At 36.1% G+C, this 23067-nt stretch overlaps 1 protein-coding gene across 1 annotated transcript in view; it reads right to left on the bottom strand.

Moving 5' to 3' along the window:
- Positions 1–23067, bottom strand: part of EPHA3 (EPH receptor A3) — a 432011-nt gene that overhangs the window by 394556 nt on the left and 14388 nt on the right. The window contains exon 2 of the mRNA XM_055433436.2: positions 11498–11562. Within this exon, the coding sequence (XP_055289411.1) occupies positions 11498–11562 (65 nt within the window). The remainder of the gene's footprint in view (positions 1–11497; positions 11563–23067) is intronic.

Genomic DNA, 23067 nt, shown 5'->3' with positions numbered 1-23067 from the left:
GTGAAGCAGCTCTAGCAACAAACATTTTCTCAAAATTCTATACAGTTATCGTTGGTTTAGGCCTACACTGTTACTTGTTTTTCAACACTCAAGAGAATGAGTAAGTTAAAATTGATGTTATCACTGATTCTACTTTAAAAACTGATTACCCAGCACATCCATTCATTCAAGATAGACATGACAAACTGTTTTATAGCACGGTGTCCAAAACTGATTCATATCATCCATGAACTTTAAACTCCATTGAAGACTTTTGACAAGATCAATGTTTATGACTACCAGATGCCTTGATATTCATGGCACGGAGTTTAAATATCCAAGTGTAGACTAAGAGTTAAGGTTCTTTGAAACCACCAAGCTGTGTCTCTCCTCTCTTCCTGCACCAGCTGAATCTCCCTGGTTGCTGGATTCATGGTCTTGTCACTTTATGTTGAGAAAAAAGATCACTCTTTACATTTGTCTAAAGTTTGAAAAGTTCCAGACAAAGGAGCCTGATGGGCTACAGTCCATAAGGTCCTGAAGAGTTGGACGTAATTGATTGAGCATGCATGGGGCACGAAAACTGTAACTTATTCTTAGCCTTATACCCAAAAGAACATTAACTGGTGTTGTCACTTGGAAGGGAAATTTGATTACATTTATCAAGCATCTTATGCCCTCTTTTATTCCTTTTGTTTTGCCGTCCTTAGTTCATTAATTTTTTTTCTGTGGAGTTCCCCAAAGGTCTTACAACTTACACAATTCACCAAATTTGGTTTCTCTTTATTTTATGCCTTTATTATAAAAATGATCTATTAATAAAAATTCTTTTTTTTTTAAATATCCCTTCTTGGAGTGTCAGCAAGATAATGAAAATTTAGCCTATGCCAAATCACTGGGATACATAATTAGAAGAATAGAGGGCTGATCCTTGGTTTCTATAACCTATTATGAGAACTTTTACAGTGACTCCTGTCTGTTCTTTGATTACAACATCCTCCACAATCACCTCTTTAAAATATGGCCTTTGAATAATCTCCAATATCTTTAGTGGGGCACATAAAATCTATTATAAGCTGATCTCAGTAACTTTCTAGGAATGTTTCATAGTCATTTTCCAGACAACCTTAAATTCAAGTAACTCCTTGATGGGGAATTTTCATATTCCTTATTCCAATTTCACTATCACTTAATTCATGGCTTTTCTAGTCTTTTGGTTTTAATGTAATCTCTCTTATCATGAGCAATGGATGCAAATGTATAAATATCTTCAGCATTTACAAATACTGAAGTTACTACAATCAACTCAAAATGAGCTACAAGATTACATGAGAGAAACCTGAGAATTCTAAAATGAATTCCTGTTATGAAAGTGCTAAGAATAGATTCCTTGAGTGACTGGTAAAATGCCTATTTTTCCTGCTATATGTTTATTGTGATATCCTAAATTTTAAAATATCCAATTGGAACAAACTACAGCACCGTATCAAGCAGCAGTCGATTACGTTCATAAGTAATACCTGTTTCATTATAGCAGACAATGATTTTCTAGCACAATGATTCCCAAAGTTGAACAGCATGAGAATCACATGGAAAGCCTGTGAAAAAACAGATTGCTGAACCCTGATCCCAGGATTTGTAACATAGTAGTAAGTCTTAGTTAGAAGCTCAGAATTTTGCATTTCTAATAATTATTGTTTAAAAATTAAAAACAATTTGAATATATTAGTTTATATAGGTACATCTATATATGGCATCACCAGCTCGATGGACATGAGTTTGAGTGAACTCCGGGAGTTGGTGATGGACAGGGAGGCCTGGCGTGCTGTGATTCATGGGGTCACAAAGAGTCGGACTCGACTGAGCGACTGAACTGAACTGAACTGATATATGACTCTGTAGTTTAATATATATATATAGTTTTACATAACTGTATATACATAACATGTGTGTGTGTGTGTATGTTAAGCTGCCTTATTACCAGAATGAATAAAACAAACTTGTAAACAAGCTATTCTTAAAATTGAGTATACTATCCCCCTTGATGTTTTCCTTCTTATGTCCCATGTAAAAGGGATAAAAGATTTTAGCAAGTCCCAAGAAATCTGGGCTATTACATTGATAATTCTTCTTTGTATGACATTTCCTGAATAAAGTGAACATCACTAGCAAAAAACAAAACTGATGGTAATCAGTGAGCTACAAAGTTTGCAGAAATACTTGAAGTGGCTTGTACTGTAAATGTTATAACCTTTAAATGTTTTCAGGTCCAATGGCTATCATTTGGGACATGGGACTTATTTAAAAAGTGTTTCACGCCGTATTTTTTTACAGGCCAAATTTAATTTATTAAAAAAAAAAATCTTTCAAAAGAAATGAAACACCAGTGAATAATAAACGTAAAGGTCAAGACCATTAATTTATGAAATTAAAAAGAAAACATTTAAGGAGTAAAGTAAACAAGCAAAACTTTAGGGAAAATTATGATTTTTATAAATTCCCATCAAAATTCTTGACTTACACTTAATGAAATGACAGAATGGAAATTTGTCTCCTTTGGAACACATGCTACATTTATATCCTATATTCAAATGAAAACTTGGAAACTTGAAAATATAGCATTTGTTCTAAGTATGCTCTTTATTTTAAGGGAGCTGGACATTTCTCAGCAATACAAAAATTGATATCCAATCTGCTATATACCCTTTTGTACATGTGTCAACAAATTTAATGTAAAATAAGTATGAAAACCATTCTTTTTTTAAGTGTAATATCTATATTTTGGTTATTCTTATTTTAATAATTCCTTGTTTATCAGAAAGTACTTTCACTTGAAGTTGCACAAAGTAAAATATTTTGGTGCAAAGAAAGTTGTTATTTTTATAAAATGCTATCAATATGACAAATCCCTAGAAGCAAAACTTTATTTCCAATTTGAATTTAAAGAAAAAAAAAATGAAATCAACATAATAACATTCAAATTAGACATGAAAATTATTTGTGTATCTTAGCTTTTTATTTAACTTTGTAGTTACTTATGTTAAATGAATAATATTTAAATGTTACATATCACAAAGCACAAATGTGTTGAAAAGCTGAATGAAAGAAAACCCATTCAAATATGTTTCAAGTACCTTTCCTCTAAACCCATCAAGGTTATACATCAAAGAAAAAAAAAAAACAAAGCAAAGTATATCACATGTCATATTTTAAAAATTCTAATTCAATCCCCAAAATACAAACAAGCGCTGTTTTGATACAGAGAGGAGGATTTTTACAGAAATATACAACATTATCAATGAAAAATATTTTTTTTTCTTTAAACACTAATACCATTTCTGATAAAACAGATACAAGATAACATTTTAAATTTTATAAATTTAATATTGCTAGAATAAATTCTATTTTTGTTTATTTCTACCACTTATTCACCTTCCCCCTTATTTTATAGTGTATTTTACTTCAAGGAAAGGTTAAAAAGACCTATAAAACTTTGTCATGTTTTTCTAATTCATTGGACAACCTTCCTTGAAAGATCAGCACAGTAGGTGAAAGTGAACATCAAATATATATAAAATATATAGCATTGTTCATCCTAGGAAGAAAAATTTTAAATGACCAAGAATCACATATGTCAAAAATTTTATTTTCCTGGATGGACTATTCAGCATATGAAGCAGACTTTGGACTCTGATTCACAAAGGCAGAGTCCCAGGTGGTTATCACTGACACCCAGTTGTCAACATATTCTTCCTGCATTTCAGATACCATTCACAAAATGAAAGGTAGAAATCCAGTAGATAAGACTTCTAGAACCCAGACTTCACAAATTATACTATATTAGAGACTTGTTTTAGAGAGTATTTTTATTATTTCCATTATTCTTGATGATTCACTCAATTTTTAATATCTCCAGTTTTAGGTAACTGGAATTTATTTGCAGGATACCAGATTTTTACCCCTAGACAGCAGCCTATATAATTTCAAATATAGAGCCGTCTTAAGTTTTCTTTTTCAGTTAACTTCCAATGCATAGGCTTGTAGTATTTTCTAAATATGTTTAACTAAGTAGATCTGCTTGTACAAAAATAATATATGTAATATAGACATAGACATAGATCTATACTATTATATATGTATATTTGTATATATCTGTAATATATACTCACACATATATAATACATACACTATAGTATGTGTAATTTTACTTAAGTTATACCATTGAAAAAAGAGTGAAATCATTAACAGACCCCATCTAAAACAACAGATTGGAACATCAAATTTTTCTCAACAAATGCAAAATCAGTGTTAGTTTCATTATCCTCCCTTGTATTGGAAAGCTTTTATTATTTACTTATCCAGGTAATTTAAATTTATGGGCAATTAATCTAAGAAACTTAAATGGGAGAAAAACAGGAAGAATTTCATGAAATGGGAGTTGGTGTCAAAGAACTTTCCATTTCCAGACTGAAATAAATATCAATGAAATAACTACAATAACGTATAACTACATGCTGAGGTGGTACAAAAAAGAACAAGGGAGATGGGCTAATAGGTGTTATATCCTAGTCTTGGGGGTGGCAGGAGGGTGGCATATGAGAGTTAGAAGGTATCCCTGAAGAAGAAATATTAATATTTTGAGGAAATTCTAACCACTTAGAAATTTAAATAAATAAATTGGACACCTGATTTACCTTATTTTTATTCTTTCAATTCAAAATGTGTTTCAAGATTATATGCAAACTCTGACCTGTGCAGATTCAATGAAAGAACAATCATGTGCTGTTAATGGTAATATTTTGAGCTCTTAATTGAGAAGAGGTATTAATTGGTACCCCAGGTAATAATATCAATTTTCCTTTTTCAAAATTCAACTCTTCAGACGTGGTGCAGACTGAGATTTAAGCAGATTTATCAATGAATTGACTATTCATTAGAAGGACTGATGCTGAAGCTGAAGCTCCAATACTTTGGCCACCTGTTGTGAACAGCTGACTCATTGGAAAAGACCCTGATGCTGGGAAAGATTGAAGGCAGGAAAAGGGGACATCAGGGGACAAAATGGCTGGATGACATCACCAACTCAATGGACATGAGTTTGAGCAAGCTCTGGGAGAAGGTGAAGGACAGGGAAGCCTGGCGTGCTGCAGTCCATGGGGTTGCAAAGAGTTGGACATGACTGAGCAACTGAACAACAACAATTAATGAATTTAGCGGGTTTGGATTAGAATGGAAAAATTGTAAAATTTATCTAAGAGTAAGAAATGATATCTGTAAACCTCTTTTACATACATTTGTGTATAGATAGATAGATCAATAAACATAGATATATAGGAACATCTCACTTGCCCAACTATCATTTATTCTAAAGTGCTATGACTTAGAAATTACTGTTATGCCTCAATTAAATGTGAGGATAAATGCTAAGGAAGGTTAATAGGCCTGCATTAGATAATATAGCAATAAAAGATACAGCCAGAATCCAAATGCAGATATGCCAATTCTACATGATGCACTTATTCTATTTTACTATTCTTCCTGTTATCTTTGACATTATCTTAAAGCACAAAAAAAGACAACCTGAGAAAATACAAATAACATTGTAGGATAGAATTATGCATTGCCACAGCCCTGATTGAGAAATCAGGGTGTCTGACCAGGAGATAAAGCATTGCATCCTATCAGGATATCTTTACCTGGAAAGTATGAGAAATACAAAGAGTGGATTCAATAAGGAAAACATATGCCTCCACATAACTCAGTGGTTCTGAGATGTCAGGGTTCCTGGATGGTCTCTCTAATGCTCTCTGGCTCTACCTTTCTGGCCATTAAGGGAGTGCAGGTCCTCTAGACTGGACTCTGGGCCATCACAGAGCAAACCCAGAGGCACAAAGCACCTGGCCTCCCCCCATGTTTTTTTTATTATTATTTTTTTTAATTGGAGGACCACAATTATAATAGTGTGTTGGTTTTGGCCATACAAGAACATGAATTAGCCATTAAGTATACATATATTCCCTCCTTCTTGAACCTCCCTCTAACCTCCCAACTCATCCCACCCCTCTAGACTGTCACAGAGACCTCCTCTTATCTTTTAATTGGAAGGAAACTTTCCCAAAAGTCACTGGAGTACTGTTCCAATCTCACTGGCTTCACATACTCTTGCCTAAACCAATACTGGAAAAATGACTTAATTATCATGATTTGCTCTCAGATGAATCAGTACTCACCCTGCAAAGTAATAGAGGGGTCACTTTCCAGGAACACATAGGAGGATGAAAACATGAACTGTTTCAGTATTCCATCAGCAAAGAAAAACCAGGGAACAAATATTGGGTGAGCAACCAATGGGGTCTCTATTTGCTAGGACACTGTTTTCTATTTAAGTACATTATCACTGTTAAAACAGCAATAAACAGCTAGGAAAATCTTTATGAAAAAATACCTAAAGAATTGAAAGATGGAGGTGGTTTAATTATTTTTAAAATTTACAATTGCTGATTTTGAGACTTCTAATTTCACCCCATCCCTCCCTCAAATCTCTCTTCATTTTCTTCTTCTTAGTTGAGTTTATTTAAGTCAAAGTTCTTGATTCCTTTGTACTGCTTAACCATCTTACCAATACTATCCTAAGGGAAAACTATGTAGCCTACTTCCTGCTAATCTCTTCTCTATAATCATACACTGACTAAGACATTTCAATCGGCCAATCAATTTAAGTACTAGTCATGTGTAAACTATGGATTCTTTCTATATTATAACCCAACAATATGTATGGGCTTTGATATGCGTTGATTATTCTCTAAATCAAAAACTATTTAAACTACTGAATTATTTACTAACACTTCTGAATAATTAAGCCCCAAGTCCAAATATTATTGATGTAATTAATAGTTTATAGGGCAAGCCACTCCAGTACTCTTGCCTAGAAAATTGCATGGACAGAGGATCCTGGTGGGCTGCAGTCCATTGGATCGCTACTAGTTGGACACGACTGAGCGACTTCACTTTCACTTTTCACTTTCACACATTGGAGAAGGAAATGGCAACCCACTCCAGTGTTCTTGCCTGGAGAATCCCAGGGACGGGGGAGCCTGGTGGGCTGCCGTCTATGGGGTTGCACAGAGTCGGACACGACTGAAGCGACTTAGCAGCAGCAGCAGCAGGGCTAGAGAAGGTTAATTGCTTGTTTGCTTTAGTAAAGTGAACAAACTTAGTACCAGAAAATATCCATGTCAAAGAAAACTTTTTATTGAAAATGAACTGTAATGAATTATCATGACCCTCTTGATAATTTCAGTTGACAAGTTTGAGTAATATTTCCATGAAATTCATTGGAGAAAACCAAAATTTCATTAAATATCTTCATAGTTATTTTTTCCCATACCTAATAATATAGTATCAAACTGAGAGCTCAGATTATAATCTACTTGCAATGCAAGAGACCTGGTTTTGATCCCTGGGTCAGGAAGATCTCCTGGAGAAGGGAATGCAACACACTCCAGTATTTTTTCCTGGAGAATTCCATGGACAGAGGAGGCTGGCAGGCAACAATCCATGAGGTCGCAAAGAGTTGGACATGACTGAGCAATTAACACAACACCATACTTTTCTACCAGGTTTCCTTTAAGATATGAAGCACTATTTAAAAACAGAGATAGAAACAATCCTCCCAAGAAAATAACATAAGTCAATTCTAAGGTTTTATGTGTGACTATAGCTCTGGGGAAGAGGATGAATAGGAATAGAAAATACTATATATGAAGGATTGAGCTGCTCTTGACAATTTTCCCCCAAATAATTTTACATTGCTCGGGTGATGTAATCATTACATGAAAGACATTTCAAATTTGGAAAGAATTATTGTTCTATTTCTTAAAACATATTTAAAAAGATTTGGAATTTAGAGCTTCTGATGGAGGTATGGCTGGGACTTAAAGAAGTTGCTGACTACCCTTAAGTTCTTTTCAGTGACCATACCTCCTGATGGATCACCATTATCCACCCCCTGAGAAAGGGTTTCTCAACCTGGAAGCTGTCATTTTGCACCAGGTCATTCTTAGTCATAGGAAGCTGTCATGTTCTTTGTAAGATGTTAAGTAGGACCCCTAGTTTCCACACTAGATGCCAGTTGTTCCCTGCCTACCCAGTTATGATATCTCCAACATATCTCCAGACAAATATCCCCATGGGGCAAAATCAAAATTGTCTCCCCACTTATCTATCCCTTCATCAATTGAGAACCATTTCCCTAAATCAAAAGTACCAGATTTTCTATGTCAAATCAAACTCTACAAAAACAAAGTATAGAAAAGTATTTGCCAAGAGGTGAGGGTGGGGGAAATGGGAAGGGGTTGGTAAAATGGTACAAACTGTCAGCTGTAGAAAAAGGACTGAGGATCTAATATATAACCTGGTGACTATAACTGATAACACAGTATCCTAATATTGAAATTTTCTAAGAAAGTAGAACATACATGTTCTCAGAAAGAAAAAAAAGGAGTAGGATATTTAAGTGATTAAGTATGCTGTGGCATCATTATAATGTTTTCCTCCAAAGTTTATATTTATATTTTAATACCCTGAAAACAGATGCACTTCTACTTATTCAGTTCAGCTCAGTTCAGTTCAGTCCCTCAGTCGTGTCTGACTCTTTGCGACCCCATGAATAACAGCACGCCAGGCCTCTCTGTCATTAGGGTTAATTAATTAAAACAATAACTAGTTCAAACTTATTTCCAGCTATCACTTCATTTTTTTGGAAAACCCTGAGGCATATATATCACTACTGACTTAACTGTCTATTCCTTTTAAAACTAAAACAAACACAAAATTCTTATATCCTAGTCAAATTGAAAATGGCAATGATTAGGCAATAAAAATAATAAATTGAATCAACAGGCACAAACAATCATACAAGCAAAGATGTTAAATCCCAAACTTCAACTGACCATAGAGTTTTCAGTCAAGAATATCATTATCTCAAAAAGAAATTAATATTAACATCACATTTTCTAAATTAGTGCTACTTACTTCCTCATGGACATTACGGTTAACATAACACGTGGAGGGGAGAAGATTAAAAGGAAAAATATGCTACAAATCAACCCAGGACAATAATTCACATATTTGATTTTTCCTTTTCTCTTTTACTAAATCTTCGGGGACTTAAGGTATTATAGATATCATTATCTGTCAGGGAGATGTTTTTTTTCTCCCTGCTAGTTTTAATGATAAGCTTGGAGAGGCTGACCAGCTATTTTAAGGCCATTTAATGCATCTGAAATAGGGAAGTCACAGCTGCTAGATATACCAGAAAAGCCATGAAGAGGAGGCAAGAGAGCCTGAGGTCAGCTTTCTGAGACTGAAGGAGAGACTGAAAACTGTTCATGAGAAAACCATAAGTGGTTCCTAGGAGAAAGGAGGTGGGAAATTGGGCAAGAGATGGGAAAAGTCAAGAGGCAAGTTACCCTTACCCTGAGGAGTGTTTCTTAAAATTACTGTGCTTTTGTGAATCACCTGAGACCATGTTAAGAGGCAGATTCTTACTCAAAAAGTCTGGGGTGGGGCTGCATTTCTGAGAACCCTCCACGAGCTGACACTGCTGATTGGTGCACGCACACTTTACATGGCAGGGTTCTAGAACACCCTTCCCCATCCAACATATATCTGGAAATAAAAGTGTTAACTTTGTTCATCATAAAATCTATGAGATAAACAAAGTAAATGAATTCATTTCCCCAAATATTTAATATGAGAAATGTTTTCCTTATACCTTCTTTAAAGCAGAAAAAAAAAGAGAGAAGTAAACTGCTGCTTTGATATTTAAGTTAATTTGTTATTTTTAAAATATATACTCTATTTATATTTATAGATGTAAAGAATTAGTATGGTTTTGCTTTTCATATCTTCCTAGATGGCAATCATATCTTCTATGATATGTTGTCTTATGGAGTAATGAAAAACTCAAATTTCTATAACAAACATTATAGTTGAGTATGAGCTGGACAATGAGTTTTAAATCAGTTTTCCAGCACAATCCTGAGTTTCTATTCATTTGTTATGACTACCCAGGATGTGCTTTATCTTAACCATTTGATTCCTTTTGCACCTATGGGAAAACCAAATGCTGGCTTACTTCATACTCTCCCTTTCTGAGCCACAAACCAAGACCTGATTATGTGACAGGTTTTGGCATTATGTCAATGTCAAGGTGCACCAGAAAGAGAAGCAGATACAAGATGACAGATAGATGAAGTATCCCTGATGCAAAACATCCGTTGGTGAGGAAGAAGCTGCTAGTAAAAATTAGTATGTTTAGTAGGCACAGAAATCTAAAGACTGAACACCAAGTCGAAGTAATTATAAGCTCTTTGAAAAAAGGACGGTGTAGGAATAAAATAAATAGGAATATATACCTTTTTTCCTACGACAACTATTTCTAAATAGCACTTTGCATTTTCTACAAGCTATCCTTGGAAACAAAACAGATGTGTTTAGGCATTTTTTGTAGTTTTTTAGGAAGAAGAATTTTCCAAATGTATGAGCCTCTTTCTCTTCTGAAAGAAAATATATGACAGAAAACCACAAAATACTGTAAAGCAATTATCATTCAATTAAAAAAAGAAAAGGAAAACTTTCTCACACAAAGAATCATCATAAACATTTGGATCCCAAAATGGCATACACTTTAGTAACCTGTGTCTGGTTTCATAACTTTAAAGGTATATACAAAGCTTAAAATCTAAAGGCAACCATATTTTTCCTGGCTTGCCAAGTGGTGCTAGTGGTAAAGAATCCACCGGTCTATGCAGGAGATAAGAGAGACGGTTCGATTCCTGTGTTGGGAAGATCCCTGGAGGAGGACATGGCAACCCATTCCAGTATTCTTTCCTGGAGAATCCCATGGACAAAAGAGCCTGGTGGGCTATAGTTCAAAGGGTCGCAAGGAGCTGGACATGACTGAGTGACTTAGCAAGCATACATATTTTTTGTAAATAAAATGCCTACTTTTAAACTGACCTAGACAAATTGAAGACATTTTTAACAAAGGAATGATGGCAACGCAGGTTCATAGTCTTGACAAATACATCCTACCCTACTTGGAATTGTCTCCACAGTTGATTTTAAGGCTACAACTCCAGAGGCGACCATCTCCAAATACACATTTTCCACATCACTTAAAATTTGTGAAGTCTCTTCTCAACTCATTGATTCTGACTGCATCACAAAAAGATGTTAGGTATCATGCTTAGATCATCTGCATGATGAAAGTAATAGTCAAACCATTTATTTTAGTTCATTCAAGCTATGGATAAATTCAGAAGAGGAAAAAAACTTCCAATTGCTTGATAGTTCCAGTGGACACAAATATTAAGCTGTGTGAGTCCATGTATTGACTACAGTGATAAACATAATTTCTCGTCAGAAGTATAGGTGTTCCTGTTCTTAATAATCCTAATCTCTAAGAAAGGCAAGGCACAGAACTGTGTTCCTTTCAATAGTTAATCAAACTCACCCCATGTGATGGATAGGAGATCCATCCCAGCTCCCCTTGAATGGTTTTTGAATCCAGTAAATTGACTGAAAAAAAAAAAACACAGGTACACAAACACAGTTAAAAGGAATGAATTCTATTTAACTCTGTCAAATTGATTTTGTGTGTGTTGTTGAAATGACACATGTTAAAAAAACATGACTCTGCTCATTCTTATTATATATGTATGATTAACATAAGAAGGGTATTACAAAGAAAAGAAATAATAGGGAAAAGTAAGGAACCAGAAGTTTCTGTGACTTTTTTTTTAACTGTTTATGTTTGTTTATGAATATATTATATTCAATATACTGACAGAATAATTTCAGGTTTAAAGAGGACATTATAATAATGCAAAGTAGGAAACATTGATGCAAACAAGAAATCAAAGTAACTGCAAAGACCATTAAATTTGATAAATTGACATATGATTTCACTATAAATTAGTTAAATATGATTCCATAGTGAAACATATTTTTTACATATTTGATATGGCATCTTCATACTGTCCCTGGCCAAATATATTATTCTGTAAGGTGTATTTTTTTAATACTGTAAAAATTGTATACTTATACATAATGAATAAAATGCTTAGCTACCAGTTTGAGGAAAACCCAAGGTAAAAATATGTATTATAATCTCACCTGTGTAAATCTTTACTTAAAGAAAGTATTGTTACTCAAAGACTTCAATAATTTTGCTCAGAATTTTCTGCTAGTTATTAAGTCTTCCCTGGTGGCTCAGACGGTAAAGCATCTGCCTGCAGTGCGGGAGACCTGGGTTTGATCCCTGGGTTGGGAAGATTCCCTGGAGAAGGAAATGGCAACACACTCCATTACTCTTGCCTGGAAAATTCCATGGACTGAGGAGCCTGATGGGCTATAGTCCATGGGGTCGCAAAGAGTCGGACACAACTGAACGACTTCACTATTAAGTCTGATAACTGATAAAATATAACAAGAATGTGGCTGCATTTTGAATATATTGAAAGAGAAAGGCAAATGATTTAAGCCCAGAAAGTATTAATTTGAAGTGGATTAAAATATAGAAAGGTACTTTATTAACAAAGGGCTTGTGTTGATTGTCAACCTGTTAAATAGTGGAAACTATGGTTTTACCAAAGCCAAATTTGCCTGTTACTCCAGGTGTTTCTTGACTTCCTACTTTTGCATTCCAGTCCCCTATAATGAAAATGACATCTTTTTGGGGTGTTAGTTCTAAAAGGTCTTGTAGGTCTTCATAGAACCGTTCAACTTCAGCTTTTTCAGTGTTACTGGTTGGGGCATAGGCTTAGATTACCGTGATATTTAATGATTTGCCTTGGAAAAGAACAGAAATCATTCTGTTGTATTTGAGATTGCACCAAAGTACTGCATTTCAGACTCTTTTGTTGACCATGATTGTTACTCCTTTTCTTCTAAGGGATTCCTACCCACAGTAGTAGATATAATGGTCATCTGAGTTAAATTCACCCATTCCAGTCCATTTTAGTTCGCTGATTCCTAGAATGTCGATGTTTACTCTTGCCACCTCCTGTTTGACCACTTCCAATTTGCCTTGATTCATGGACCTAACATTCCAGGTTCCTATGCAATAGTGCTCTTTACAGCATCGGACCTTGCTTCTATCACCAGTCACATTCACAACTGGGTACTGTTTTTGCTTTGCCCCATCCCTTCATTCTTTCTGGAGTTATTTCTCCACTGATCTCCAGTAGCATATTGGGCACCTACTGACCTTGGGAGTTGCTCTTTCAGTATCGTATCATTTTGCCTTTTCATACTGTTCATGGGGTTCTCAAGGCAAGAATACTGAAGTGGTTTGTCATTCCCTTCTCCAGCTGGTTTTAGAAAAGGCAGAGGAACCAGAGATCAAATTGCCAACATCTGATGGATCATCAAAAAAGCAAGAGAGTTCCAGAAAAACATCTATTTCTGCTTTATTGACTATGCCAAAGGCTTTGACTGTGTGGATCACAGTAAACTGTGGAAAATTCTGAAAGAGAGGGGAATACCAGACCACCTGACCTGGCTCTTGAGACACCTATATGCAGGTCAGGAAGCAACAGTTAGAACTGGACATGGAACAACAGACTGGTTGCAAATAGGAAAGGGAGTATGTCAAGTCTGTAAATTGTCAGCCTGCTTATTTAACTTCTATGTAGAGTACATCATGCGGAACGCTGAGCTGGAAGAAGTATAAGCTGGAATCAAGATTGCCGGGAGAAATGTCAGTAACCTCAGACATGCAGATGACACCACCCTTATGGCAGAAAGTGAAGAGGAACTAAAAAGCCTCTTGATGAAAGTGAAAGAAGAGAGTGAAAAAGTTGGCTTAAAGCTCAACATTCAGAAAACGAAGATCATGGCATCTGGTCCCATCACTTCATGGGAAATAGATGGGGAAACAGTGGAAACAGTGTCAGACTTTATTTTTTTGGGGGGAGCTTCACAATCACTGCAGATGCTGATTGCAGCCATGAAATTCAAAGATGCTTATTCCTTGGAAGGACAGTTATGACCAACCTAGATAGCATATTATAAAACAGAGACATTACTTTGCCAACCAAGGTCCGTCTAGTCAAGGCTATGGTTTTTCCCGTGGTCATGTATGGATGTGAGAGTTGGACTGTGAAGAAAGCTGATCGCCGAAGAATTGATGCTATTGAACTGTGGTGTTGGAGAAGACTCTTGAGAGTCCCTTGGACTGCAAGGAGATCCAACCAGTCCATCCTAAAGGAGATCAGTCCTGGGTGTTCATTGGAAGGACTGATGCTTAGACTGAAACTCCAATACTTTGGCCACCTCATGCGAAGAGTTGACTCACTGGAAAAGACTCTGATGCTGGGAAGGATTGCGGACATGAGGAGAAAGGGACAACAGAGAATGAGATGGCTGGATGGCATCACCAACTCAATGCATATGAGTTTGGGTGAACTCCGGGAGTTGGTGATAGACAGGGAGGCCTGGCGTGCTGTGATTCATGGGGTCACAAAGTGTTGGACACGACTGAGCAACTGAACTGAACTGAACTGATGGTTTTACCACATCCTTCTTCTAAATTAGAAAATAACCTAATGATTAGCCAATGGAAGATGCAGAAGAAGTTTACATAAAATATGAAGGTATTATTAACATGAACTAGAGAAGGTGAATCAATAAATATAACGAGAGACTTATTTTGAAGAGTTTCATCTATTCATAAGTCAAAATATAACATTAATATAGGCAAAGTACATGTCCACATGCTGTCAATAAAGTGTTTCATGATGTATGAAAAGCACCACCCTTTCTTTAATCATCCCATTTATTGTCTTACAAAGGAAAAACTAAACTTATAAAATGTTAAGAGAAAGAATTATATGTGATTGATGTTAGAATCTGAATTTTCAAGCACTGATCTTAAAAGATATTTGGTTAGATGAAAAAATATACAAGATGAGTATAAGAAAAGTTTCTAATCATTAAGTTAATAAAGATAAAATTCTCAAAGTCAGATTCTCTAAGTTTTGCGAGTAAAAACAAACAAGCAAAGAACAAACAAACAAAAAAACCACACACACACACACACACACACACACAAACCCATAAACTTAATCTATTACACTGGAATTCCTTTATGATTAAACTTTTTTCCCCTCACAATAAGTTAATCCCAGTGAGAAGTAATTATATTTAGGTAAAAGGAGAAGAAAGTTGTCACATAGATTGCATAGTGTAATTTCCATAATGAAATTATTATATTCCCCAGATATCAGTTTGGAAATTAACAGTATGCTTAATTATACTGAAGTTATCTCTGAAAAATGATTCTTTAAAAACATCTACCAGTTAATGTTATAGATACTGTTTCAGATTGAGCTCAGTTGCTCAGTTGTGTCCAGCTCTTCAGCTCCACTGACTGTAGCCTGGCAGGCTCCTCTGTCCATGGCATTTCCCAGGCAAGAATACTGGAGTGGTTTGCCATTTCCTTTTTCCCTACCCACAGCTCAAACCCATGTCTATTGTGTCCCCTGCATTGTCAGGCAGATTCTTTACCATGAGTGACATCTGGGAAGCCCAGAATTTCAGATTAAATCACGTAAAGAATTTTTGAAAATATGAGAATACATCCTCACCTTTAAAGAATGTTACCAACATTCAATCTGATTAAGACACACCTACTCCAGTTGTTGGTTCTGGCAGTCATCATCAGGTGATTTACACCCAGGGATTTGCATAGTAGAATCTGCAGGGCCAGTATTCATAAACCATTAGATCATATTTGTAATGTCTTTAGGGATTTAAATGATTAAAAGTTTTTGTGTGTATGTAATAATTGAGTATGTACTAAATGATGAATATATGTCACTCCACATGCTAAGATGAATGGATGATTTAATTTCAATATTAATAACCAGAGGAAAAAATTGTTTGAGGCAAGGAAAATATGATTTAGTAAATTTCGTAAATTACTCATTGGAAGGTAGGTTATTCACTTAAGAACTATATCCTTAAGTTTTCTCTGATGATAATGATGAGGGGGAAAAGACTAGATTAATCACATTAGCATTTGGTTTCTACTCAAAGAAGAAAAGCTAAGCTAAAAAGAATTGTATTGCATTGTCAATTAAAATTAAGTGTGAGAGATTAATTAAATCTATTGCATTCACTCAGAAATTGAATTTTTAGTGCACTCTATTTAACTTGAATGAGGAAACACAAAATTAGCAGCATTACTCATGATTCTGATCCTCTGATCTATTAAACATATTAATATCTGCACTGGTTATCTCACAATATTGTTATGATGATCAAATAATATAAATTTATTTAAAGCCACATGAGATCTTAACATGCTACACAGATTCAATGGTCTTGTAAACTTAGAATATTAACTAACAATAGTTCCATTTTGTCTTATGAATTGTATTGAAAATCAATCGTCAATATATAACCTAATAGAGAAGAAAACCGGCATCAAAATTCTTTTCAAAAGCACTTATTTGGGGTTTATAAAGTGTCTTTATAAACTGGCCATGATATAAACCTCCAATCTGCTGTGATCAGTTGTATAGCAATCTGAGTGTAGTATAATTGAAATAAGAAGAGAAAGTTAATGGAATTTGAAAGTCAACCTGCTATGAGTAATGTCTCTGGATACACTGATCCAGAGACATCACTCTAACCTTGAATACAATGTCTTAATCCTCACAAAGATATAGGCAAGAACATTAGTTACTAATGCTTTCCTCTTGCAAAAATGATGGAGACCTAATCACAATCTAAGGGGTACTGCTTAAATGCCAGAGCAGATAGAATTGTGATGTACAAATATATTGTAGTCTGAGTTTTAGTAACAATGCATAACATGAAAAGTTTATTTTAATTGCTAAAAATTTTGCATTTTTAATTATCAATTTTAACAAAAAAGAGTCCAGTAATTATGCTTAAGGGTAAGTGGGAATATATAAAAAAACTAACTCATTAATGACTGCCTCATGCCAGGTTATATGCCAAAGATGCAAATTATCTCTTACCAGATTTCATATTCTAATAGTTTGATTTCCAAATAGTTTTGATTTGTAACAGAAAATATCTCAGTTCCTTAATTTCAAAATACTTTCTAGTCAAAGAGCTATGTAGCATATATGAACTTCTAAAAGTATTTGAAATTGGACACGTTTTGCAGTGTTCCAATCCACTTAGGTTGAGATATAAATAGAAACCTTTTCGCAAAAAAACACTGTGAGAAGTCTGGATGGATATTGTTCTCAATGTCTTTCACATGCTTTATTTACTGTCTAGTCTCACTGCTTTTAAATAGAAAAAAAGTGTGTCAATGGGTTTACAGTCATGAAAACAATAAGGGAATCCTTACTCAGTCTCCTTGAACTGGCTTTCAGGCAGGCACTAAGGAGAGATTTGCTGGTCAAAACAATGTGTGCTGTCTGATAGGAATTAGAAGGTATAGAATGAAGCAGTGACAGATTTGATTTCCTTGGGCTCCAAAATCACTCTGGATGGTGACTGAAGCCATGAAATAAAAAAAAAAAAAAAAAACAGTTGCTCCTTGGAAGGAAAGCTATGACAAACCTAGACAGAGTGTTAAAAAAATAGACATCACTTTGCTGACACAGGTCCTTATGGTCAAAGCTATGGCTTTTCCAGCACTCATGTACAGATGTGAGAGTTGTACCATAAAGAAGGCTGAGTGCTGAAGAACTTATGGTTTCAAATTGCAGTGCTGGAGAAGACTCTTGAGAGTCTCAAGGACAGCAAGGAGATCAAACCAGTCAATCCTTAAGGAAATCAACCCTGAGTATTCATCGGAAGGACTGCTGCTGAAGGTGAAGCTCCAATACTTTGGCCACCTGGTGTGAAGAGCCTACACAATGGACAAGAACCTGATGCTGGGAAAGACTGAAGTGAAAGAAGGGGATAGGCAGCAGAAGATGAGATGGTTAGATAGCATCACCACTCAATGGACATGAATTTGAGCAAACTCTGGGAGATACTGGAAGACAAAGGAGTCTGGCATGGAGTGCTAGAGTCCATGAGGTCACAGAGTTGGACAGGACTTAGCAACTGAACAACAATGACAAGAATGAAGTAAAGGACTAAGAACAAAGTATAGGTTACAAAGTATAGGGTAAACTGGCTCACCTAGAGCCAGACATCCTGGAGTGTGAAGTCAAGTGGGCCTTAAAAAGTATTACTGTGAACAAAGCTAGTGGAGGTGATAGAATGCCAGCTGAGCAATTTCAAATCATAAAAGATTATGCTGTTAAAATGCTGCACTCAATATGTCAGCAAATTTGGAAAACTCAGCAGAGGCCACAGGATAGGAAAAGATCAGTTTTCATTCCAATCCCAAAGAAGGGCAATGCCAAAGAATATTCAAACTACTGTACAATTGAATTCATTTCATAAGCTGTCAAGGTTATATTAAAAATCCTTCAAGCAAGGCTTCAGCAGTACATAAACTGAGAATTTCCAGATAAACAAGCTGAGTTTAGAAAAGGCAGAAAAACCATAGATCAAATTGCCAGCATTCACTGGATCACAGAAAAAGCAAGGGAATTCCTGGAAAATATCTACTTCTGCTTCTCTGACTACGCTAAAGCTGCTAACTGTGTGGATCACAACAAACTGGAAAATTCTTAAAGAGATGGGAATAGACCTTCCTACCTGTTTCCTGACAAATTTATATGTGAGTCAAGAAGCAACAGTTAGAACTGGACATGGAACAAAAGACTGGTTCAAAACTAGTAAAGGAGTACGACAAGGCAGTATATTGTCACCCTGTTTATTTAACTTATATGCAGAGCACATCATGGGAAATGCCAGACTGGATGAATCACAGCTGGAATCAAGATTGCTGGCAGAATTATCAACAACTTCAGATATGCAGATGATACTGTAATAGCAGAAAGTAAAAAGTAACTAAACAGCCTCTTGATGAGGGTGAAAGAGGAGTCAAAAAGCTGGCTTAGAACTCAGTATTCAAAAAACTAAGATCATGGCATCTAGTCTTATCACTTAATGGAAAAGAGAAGGGGGAAAAGTGGAAACAGTGACAGTTTTCGTTTTCTTGGTCTCCGAAATCACTGTGGATGGTGACTGTAGCCATAAAATTAAAAGACAATTGCTCCTTGGAAGGAAAGCTTTGACAAACCTGGGGGGCATATTAAACAGCAGAGACATCACTTTGTTGGCAAAGGTCAATACAGTCAAAACTGTGATTTTTCCAGTAGTCATGTATGGATGTGAGAGTAGGACCATAAAGAAGGCTGTGCTGGAGATGACTCTTGAGAGTCCCTTGGACAACAAAGAGATCAAACCAGTCAATCCTAAAGGAAATCAACCCTGAATATTCTTTGGAAGGACTGCTGCTGAAGCTGAAGCTCCTATATTTTGGCCACCTGATATGAAGAACTGACTCACTGGAAAAGAGCCTGATGCTGGGAAAGATTGAAGACAAAAGGAGAAGAGGACAGCAGAGGATAAGATGGTTAGATAGCATCACCAACTCAATGGACATAATACTGAGTAAACTCCAGGAGATAGTGAGCCTGTTGTGATGCGGACTGCAGCCAACCAGGCTCCTCCATCCATGGGATTTTCTAGGCAAGAGTACTGGAGTGGCTTGCCATTGCCTTCTCCGGCTCACTTAGACTAGTTAAACAAATATTCTCCTCTTACAAATTGAGTGCTGCAGATATACAGACAGTGCAAAATAATTTGCAAAATTAAATATCACAATTTCTTACTGAAGTAGAAGATCCTTTCAATTATTTAATTAAATATATATACATATATGTATATATATATACACACACACACACACACACATGCTTTGTGGTAATGCTATAATTGCATTTTATGAAAACATTTAGAAATTTCAAGGTGAATTGTAAGGTTTAAGGGAAAAAGAATTTCAGACTTGTAATAATAGACATATTTTCTTGTAAGACCTTCAGTTATAAGGTACTTTTATAACCAGTTGCAAATAACTAGGAAATCACTATGTTAGAAAACAAACCCATCTTTGATTACGTCTTTTTACTAAAAAATGACTTTTCCTTTCCTGCTTACAGATTCACTGTAATTGTCTCAGCTACATTTCTTGTACAGTATTTATCTCTATTATTTTCATCACTTTCTGTTATGATGAAAAGTACAGTTTTTCTTTAGGGTACAGATAGCAGAATATTACTTTAACCTGCTACTAGGTTATACTTAAATGTCACAAATAGAAGTAAATGATAAAGGAAGTAATAAATTTTGATCTCAGTGTTGTAATTCTCTGTATATTGCTCTGGTCAAGCATAACACGGAATCAAGAAATCAAGGTGTATTTTCCGACAGGAGTCTACCAAAGCTCAGCTTTTCATTTTTACTGTTCACATTTGCATATGCCATTGAGAAGAAATTTAGAGGTCAGTTTTATTAATAAACTTATCTATTGATATTTCAACATAACTTTTGTCCACTAGGATTAACTATCCTTAGTTAACAGTTCTGGTGGACTTAGTTAACAGTATTCTGGCCTGGAGAATTCCATGAACTGTATAGCCCATGCCGTTGCAAGAGAGTAGGATACAACTGAGCAACTTTCACTTTCATTTTCAAACATAATAAAAACATCTTTGTAGCACCAGAGATCAAATTGCCAACATCCGCTGGATCATGGAGAAAGCAAGAGAGTTTCAGAAAAACATCTATTTCTGCTTCATTGACTATGCCAAAGCCTTTGACTGTGTGGATCACAATAAACTGTGGAACATTCTGAAAGAGATGGGAATCCCAGACCACCTGACCTGCCTCTTGAGAAACCTGTATGCAGGTCAGGAAGCAACTGTTAGAACTGGACATGGAACAACAGACTGGTTCCAAATAGGAAAAGGTGTACATCAAGGTTGTACATTGTCACCTTGCTTATTTAACTTATATGCAGAGTACATCATGAGGAACGCTGGGCTGGAAGAAGCACAAGCTGGAATCAAGATTGCTGGGAGAAATATCAATAAACTCAGATATGCAGATGACACTACCCTAATGTCAGAAAGTGAAGAGGAACTCAAAAGCCTCTTGATGAAAGTGAAAGAGGAGAGTGAAAAGGTTGGCTTGAAGCTCAACATTCAGAAAACAAAGATCATGGCATCTGTTCCCATCACTTCATGGGAAATAGATGGAAAAACAGTGGAAACAGTGTCAGACTTTGTTTTTTTGGGCTCCAAAATCACTGCAGATGCTGATTGCAGCCATGAAATTAAAAGATGCTTGCTCCTTGGAAGGAAAGTTACGACCAACCTTGATAGTATATTAAAAAGCAGAGACATTACTTTGCCAACCAAGGTCCGTCTAGTCAAGGCAATGGTTTTTCCCGTGGTCATGTATGGATGTGAGAGTTGGACTGTGAAGAAGGCTGATCGCCGAAGAATCAATGCTTTTGAACTGTGGTGCTGGAGAAGACTCTTGAGAGTCCCTTGGACTGCAAGGAGATCCAACCAGTCCATTCTAAACGAGATCAATCCTGGATGTTCATTGGAGGGACTGATGCTAAAGCTGAAACTGCAATACTTTGGCCACCTCATGCGACGAGTTGACTCACTGGAAAAGACTCTGATGCTGGGAAAGGTTGGGGGCGGGAGGATAAGGGGACGACAGAGAATGAGATGGCTGGATGGCATCACTGACTCGGTGGACATGAGTTTGAGTGAACTCCGGGAGTTGGTGATGGACAGGGAGGCCTGAGGTCCTGTGATTCACAGGGTCGCGGAGAGTCGGACACAATTGAGCGACTGAACTGAACTGAACTGAACTGAATAGATCATTAGTATTCTATCTCACAAACGAAAAACTATAGAAATGTTTTTAAACTGTAAATGAAGTCCACTATAATCTATTGTGTACAGATAAAACTTTCTATAATCTTAAATTTTACAGGCATTTTGTGTCACAGAAGTATTAATTTATGGTAATTTCTCTATTAGGGCTTCCCTGATAGCTCAGAAAACAGAAAAGGTCAGTTTTCATTCCAATCCCTAAGGAAGACAATGCCAAAGAATGCTCAAACTACCGCACAATTGCACTCATCTCACACGCTAGTAAAGTCATGCTCAAAATTCTCCAAGCCAGGCTTCAGCAATACGTGAACCATGAACTTCCAGATATTCAAGCTGGTTTTAGAAAAGGCAGAGGAACCAGAGATCAAATTGCCAACATCTGCTGGATCATCAAAAAAGCAAGAGAGTTCCAGAAAAACATCTATTTCTGCTTCATTGACTATGCCAAAGCTTTTGACTGTGTGAATCACAATAAACTGTGGAAAATTCTGAAAGAGATGGGAATACCAGACCATCTGACCTGTTTCTTGAGAAACCTGTATGCAGGTCAGGAAGCAACAGAACTGGTCGTGGAACAACAGACTGGTTCCAAATAGGAACCAGTATTTCATACTCCATACTCCATAAAATCTGACATACTACATAAAAGGAGTATGTCAAGGCTGTATATTTTCACCCTGTTTATTTAACTTATATGCAGAATACATCATGAGAAATGCTGGTCTGGAAGAAGCACAAGCTGGAATCAAGATTTCTGAGAAAAATATCAATAACCTCAGATATGCACATGACACCACCCATATGGCAGAAAATGAAGAGGAACTAAAAGCCTCTTGATGAAAGTGAAGGAGGAGAGTGAAAAAGTTGGCTTAAAACTCAACATTCAGAAAACTAAGATCATGGCATCTGGTCCCATCACTTCATGGGAAATAGATGGGGAAACAGTGGAAACAGTGTCAGACTTCATTTTGGGGGGCTCCAAAATCACTGCGGATGCCGATTTCAATCATGAACTTAAAAAGTGCTTATTCCTTGGAAGGAAAGTTATGACCAACCTAGTTAGCATATTTAAAAGCAGAGACCTTGCCAACAAAGGTCTGTCAGGGAGGCCTGGCGTGCTGTGATTCATGGGGTCGCGGAGAGTCGGACACGACTGAGCGACTGAACTGAACTGAACTGAGTCAAGGCAATGATTTTTCAAGTGGTCATGTATGGATGTGAG

This window comes from Moschus berezovskii, chromosome 1, assembly GCF_049115385.1.
Source record: "Moschus berezovskii isolate FMDL1 chromosome 1, NW_MosBer_1.0, whole genome shotgun sequence".
In the NCBI taxonomy this organism is placed as follows: Eukaryota; Metazoa; Chordata; class Mammalia; order Artiodactyla; family Moschidae; genus Moschus; species Moschus berezovskii.
The sequence above is the reverse complement of the archived record's forward strand: the minus strand, read 5'-3'. Positions and strand labels throughout refer to the sequence as shown.